At 66.9% G+C, this 5,733-nt stretch overlaps 1 protein-coding gene across 1 annotated transcript in view; it reads left to right on the top strand.

Annotated features, from left to right (window-relative positions):
- Positions 1-2,095: 2,095 nt before the first annotated feature.
- The window catches only part of EMIHUDRAFT_122068 (hypothetical protein), a gene marked incomplete at both ends in the record, with an annotated part of 6,016 nt that continues 2,378 nt past the window's right edge, over positions 2,096-5,733 (top strand). The window contains 4 exons of the mRNA XM_005791653.1: positions 2,096-2,671; positions 2,834-4,123; positions 5,019-5,163; positions 5,239-5,688. Coding sequence (XP_005791710.1) covers positions 2,096-2,671; positions 2,834-4,123; positions 5,019-5,163; positions 5,239-5,688 — 2,461 coding nt within the window. The remainder of the gene's footprint in view (positions 2,672-2,833; positions 4,124-5,018; positions 5,164-5,238; positions 5,689-5,733) is intronic.

Raw genomic sequence — 5,733 nt, 5'->3', positions numbered from 1 at the left:
TCTCGTTGCCCGTCGGCCTTGTGCGTGTCGCGAGGTGCGTCGTGTATAGTATCAGTAAAGTTTGCCCGGCGCCATGTTTCTCGTGTCTTTTTCGCACGAAAAAAAAGCCGCGAAACGGAACGTGAAAACATACAACCCAAAGGAGGGATGCGGATGGGAGGACGGCACGCCGCCACCACGGGGATTTCACGGGAAGGAAGGTGCGTCTTTCGCACGACACTGGGCTCGGCGTGCGGAAGTTCTTCTTAGTTAATCTGATTATCTGTGCGTAGGGTAAAATTCCGTTCTGCGTTCCCACCGATTGAACCAAACACGTGGCGCGCTGAGCCTGAGGCCCCGACGAGGTAAGCCCTACCCATCTCCCCACTACTGCGCCGTGGGCGTGGCGTGCATTCGCCAGATCTAGCATTTATCAGCCAGCCCTCACTGCCGCCGCCGCCGCCGCCGCCGCCGCGCCGCCGTGCCGTGCCGTGCCGTGCCGTGCCGCCCAACTTGCGTGCAACTCTCGTCGCCACCGTCTCTGCCGTCTCCGTCGCCCGGCCACAGCCTGCAGCACAGCCTGCTCGACGGTCTGGCACGTGGTAGGAGCGCGTGGCTTGCGTCGCGCGACGGTCTCAGACCTAGACCCTATATTCCAGGATGGCATTCTTCGAAATGGGCGCCGCAGCGGCCCGTAGCGGCGCTCCCTGCGTGCCCCCGGCCACCCCGGGGCCATGGGACACCCCCCCGGCCATCGGGGATGCTTCATCCATTACCCCATTTACACGGGCTGTGTTGCGGCGCGCCTCGAGACGCGCAGCGCAGCGGCCGCAGCGCGCAGACCACAAAACAGATCAGAAGACGGCCGTGGCGACACCCGCTCTGGCGACAGCCCCGCAAAAGGCACTCGCTCGCCGGCAAGGACTACGGGTAGCACAGGCGGCAGCAGAGGTGGCGGTCCGGGTCGCAGCGCGCGTAGCACAAGTCGGCCCCAGCGTCACGGGCGTCGGGCCAGGAGCCGGCTCCACGAGATCGACGAAGAGGACGAAGAGGAGGAAGACTACTCGAACTTGGACGAGGACTCGGGCGAGGAGCAGGACTCGGAGACCGGCCAGGGAAGCGACGACCATGACTAGTTGGCCCAGTCGCGCGCCAGTCAGCCGACACGGCTGCGCGGCACAGGTTCGTACCGTTGGCCCAGCCAATTGCCGCCGATGAGGCTGTCTGTCGGGCGATATCTTGCTCTCGCCCACGCCGCCGCCGCCCTCCACCTCGCCCCACGCCGCCGCCGCCGCCGCTCACGCCGCCGCCGCCCTCCGCCTTGATGCCACTGCCATCGCCGCCGCCCTCGCTCGCCCTCCCGCCTCCCCCCACTCCCATCGCCATTCCCGCCTCCGCTGCCCCTCCCGCCGCCACCCTACTCGAGTATCCTTCACCGCACCTTGCCTCCGCCCTATTCCAATCCGCCGCCTCCCGCCGTCCCATAGCTAGCGTTCTCCGCCCGTCCCCTTGGCACCCACTCCGCCCTCCGCTCTCGCCCTCCGCCCTTGCCCTGGCTGGCCTGGCCGGCCCTCCATCATAACAACAAAGCCGTCCGCAGACTCCACAAGATGGCGGACAGAAAGCGACCACTCTCTCCGCCGCCGCCTTCGCACGGCGACTCGACGGCGTCCAACTTTTCATTCGAACTCAGCGAATCCGAGGCCTGGTTTGACCGACTGCCCCGGTGATTTGTCTCGTCTGCGGTCAGTGCGAGGAGAACGAGGTGGTGTTCCAACTCTCATGTAAACACACCGTGTGCGCCGAGTGCCTCGCCAGCTTCTTGCAGTCGACACTGCATCCGAGCGATGGCGGCGCGCTGCTCCGCCCACCGTACACGTGCCAACAAATCGGCGGCAGCGTCGACTGCGATGGCCAGCCGCGTGACTGCGTTGGCGTGCTGGACGTGGACACTGCACACCTGCCTCTGGACGAAGCGGACCAGGCGCTGCTTGCGGGCCAGGACGAACTCGCGCTCGAGCATGAATCGACACCATACCGCAAGTGCCCGGCGGAAGGCTGCGGCAAGTTAAACCGGCCTGCGACTGGGCAGGTCAACCTACGGTGCGAGTGTGGGATGCATTATTGCTATGCATGCGGTCGCGAGGCGCACTTCCCCGTGCCATGCAAGTACGCCTTCCAATGGCAGTGCAGCTACATCGAGCTGATGCATACGGCGATGCAGCGCTACGATGCCGACATCGCCATCGGCGGGCCGAACTGCATCGCCATCGCCGATCTCAAGATGCTCACGGTACAGCTGACCGGAGGCCTGCTGCCGGCGTTGCTCCCTGAGGACGTACAGGTCCGGCTCTGGCACGAGGAGAGGCTGATCCACGATGTGCTGGGTGACGTCTTGGACGAAGGGCTCGCCAACGGGCTCGGGCGCCACGAGAGGGTCGCCGACTTTATTCGCCGACCATTGCCCGGCCCGGCGCTGCCGAGGGCGTGGGAGCGGCTGCTCGGGAGCGAGAGGGTCGGACCAATGCGGCCGCAGGACACTCCTCCTGATCAGCCGCTGGACCAACTCGACCGCGCTCAGCTATGGCCTCGGCTGCAACAGATGACTGTACAGGACTTCCTAGTGGCGTTACCGCCGATAGTCCGGCGCACGCTCGAGGCCTTGGGACTGGTGGATCGAGTGGCGGAGGAGGTGCAGAGAATGGAGCAGGCAGCTGCGGCGGCGGCAGGGCAAGACGCTGCCGCGGCTGCTGCCGTCGTGCCAGATGCCGTGGCGGCTGGTGCTGCTCAGGGAGGTGACGCGCCGTCGCCTCTGCCCCCGCCGCCTCTACCTGCCGCGCCGTCCCTCCTCGAGATGCTCGGCTTCATCCGTGAGGCGATCGACGTGCCCGACGGGGACAACGAGACGACGGTGGCGCACGCGGCTGCACTGGTGGGCGTGCATGACGACGGCGGTGGCTTGCTGCAGCTCGCGACCAATGTGTATGAGGCTCTCGCTCGCGGCATCGAGGAAGCGCCGCAGATCCCTCCACTCGTCGCTCCAGCGCCAGTCGCGCCGGCGGACGCGCCAACCGTAGAGCCTGCACAGCCAGAAGAGGCGGTGGACCCGGGCGCGGTGGACCCGGGCGCGGCAGGAGAAGGGCCACAAGCGGCGGTTAGTGAAGAGGCGGCCGGACCTGGTGCAGAAGCGCCACCTGCCAATGCTGCGGCGGATCATGCTTCGATCAGCCACAAGCTGTGCCCCGGCTGCTTCCAAGAGGTCAGGATGTCGGGCGGCTGCAACTCCTCGTCCTGCCCGAGCTGCCACGTCCGCTTTTGCTACATTTGCTTACGCACCGACTGTGAGGTGGTGCAGACCCATGGGGTCTGCCCACAGGGCAGCATCGACGTCGGCGCTTTCCAGGCCGCCGCCGCCCAGCACAACGAGGCGGCCGCGGCCACAGCGGCGGCGAACATTGCCGCGCTCGCACACTATCAGCCGGACGAGGCTGAGCAGCGCCGGCTCGAGCGAATGCAGCACCGGCCGAATGCGAATGAGGCGCTCAACCTGCTGCCGCCACCACAGACGCGCCTGGAGTGCCTGCTCTTCGCGCTGACGCGGATTGGACTCACGGAGGATGCGAACTTACAGATGCTCGCAGGTCCCTTTGAGGAGGAGCTAAGGCGGCAGCAGGACGCAGGGCGCGAGCAGACGAGGACCCATGTCGCCGCGACCTTCCTCGCAGCGAGTCTGAACATAGCCGATCCCGAGCTACTCGCGACCTTGGAGCAGACGCGCCAGGCTTGGGACGCGGTCGCCGTCCCGTCCGAAACGCCCGAGGACACGGACAGTGAGATCGTGGAGTCCATTCGTGCCGTGCAGGAAGCGACGCGCCTGGAGCGCTGGCTGCGTGTCGTCGACTGGCTGTCCCTCACCGGCCGGGTGCGCGGACGCACAGACGATCCAATGAGTGAGTACCGCCGGGGCGCCGTGGCGGCGCACGCCACGGCGCTCAACGAGCTGCTGACCGCGCGGGCCGAGAAGCGCAGCGGCAGCAGCAGCACAGATCCGATGGCTTACACGGACCTGGGCAGGATCCAGCAACGGTTGATTTCGCTGAAGGCCGACTTGAACGAACTGCTGCTGCAGCTGCATGGCGAGTTGGTGCGGGCGCCGCGATGAACAATCGGTGCGTATGATGATCACGTAATTGGATGTGCAGGCAAAGATGATGCGTGCCATCGATCTGCGTGCGAGCGACCGACGCTGATGACTGTCGTTGTGGTCTGTGGGGGTGGATTCACTGGCAGTTCTAGGCGCCGCGGGCTGTGATGTTGGGGCGCCCCGAGGGACCTCTTCTTTGGTTGAACCCTCCGGGCGTAATAAATCTCCATCCTTTCGCGGGGCCCACCTCACACCACCGCGATCGACACACACATTCTGTGAAAAATGCACCATCCACCAATGTGGAATCATATCGCGCTAGAGGACGAATATAATGCACAAAGAAATATCGAACATTCAACACACTAGTCACTACACAGAACATATGGGACAGGCGCGTTGTTGTCGGCCAAGACGCGCGGTTACAGCATACTAGCAGGGCAGCAGCAGCAGTAGTGAACAAATGGACGCACCGAGCACTTCACTTCAGGAGCAGGGAGCGGCGGCGCGACCCCTCGTTCCACGCGGAGGGTGAGGAGCTCGGCGACGCGGACGGCGCAAGCGTGGGAACAGACGTCGGAGCCTACGGGAAGACACTCGATGGTCACAGAGTCCCGGTGGCAGCTCTGACCGAACGGTAGAGCGCCGAGGACGGGGCTGAGCTGGGGGTGCTGGTAGGTGACACCCTCGGCGAGGCTGTGGGGCTGGCGGTCGGTGACGCCGTCGGCGAGGCTGTGATCCAGGTAGGTGATGCCGTCGGCGAGGCTGTGGGGCTGGCGGTCGGTGACGAGGAGGGCGAGCTAGTCGGCGAGGAAGAATGAACTGACGTCGGAGCCTACGGGAAGAGAACCGGCGGTCAGGGACAGTCCTCTCGGCAGCTTCCACCTGGCGGCAGAGCGCCGAAGAGGGGGAGGCGCTGGGAGAGCTGCTTGGCGCTGAAGAGGGACTGACGCTTGGCGACGCGGAGGGTGAGGAGCTCGGCGACGCGGACGGCGCAAGCGTGGGAACAGACGTCGGAGCCTACGGGAAGACACTCGATGGTCACAGAGTCCCGGTGGCAACTCTGACCGAACGGTAGAGCGCCGAGGACGGGGCTGAGCTGGGGGTGCTGGTAGGTGACACCGTCGGCGAGGCTGTGGAGCTGGCGGTCGGTGACGCCGTCGGCGAGGCTGTGATCCAGGTAGGTGACACCGTCGGCGAGGCTGTGGGGCTGGCGGTCGGTGACGCCGTCGGCGAGGCTGTGATCCAGGTAGGTGATGCCGTCGGCGAGGCTGTGGGGCTGGCGGTCGGTGACGCCGTCGAGGGCGACAGCGACGGCGGCGGCTGCGAGGGCGGCGGAGGGGCAGGCGGCGGCGGTGCCGGAGGCGGCGGCGTGGGCGGCGGCGGGGCTGGCGGCGGCGTGGAGGGCGGAGGAATTGGGGGCGGTGAGGGCGACAGCGACGGCGGCGGCGGCGAGGGCGGCGGAGGGGCAGGCGGCGGCGGTGCCGGAGGCGGCGGCGTGGGAGGCGGCGAGGGCGACAGCGAAGGCGGCGGCGGCGAGGGCGGCGGAGGGGCAGGCGGCGGCGGTGCCGGAGGCGGCGGCGTGGAGGGGGCGGGGCTGGCGGCGGCGT

The sequence above is a fragment of the Emiliania huxleyi genome (assembly GCF_000372725.1).
Source record: "Emiliania huxleyi CCMP1516 unplaced genomic scaffold EMIHUscaffold_1108, whole genome shotgun sequence".
NCBI classification, from domain to species: domain Eukaryota; phylum Haptophyta; order Isochrysidales; family Noelaerhabdaceae; genus Emiliania; species Emiliania huxleyi.
Note: the sequence above shows the minus strand (reverse complement) of the source record. Positions and strands in the feature narration are given on the sequence as shown.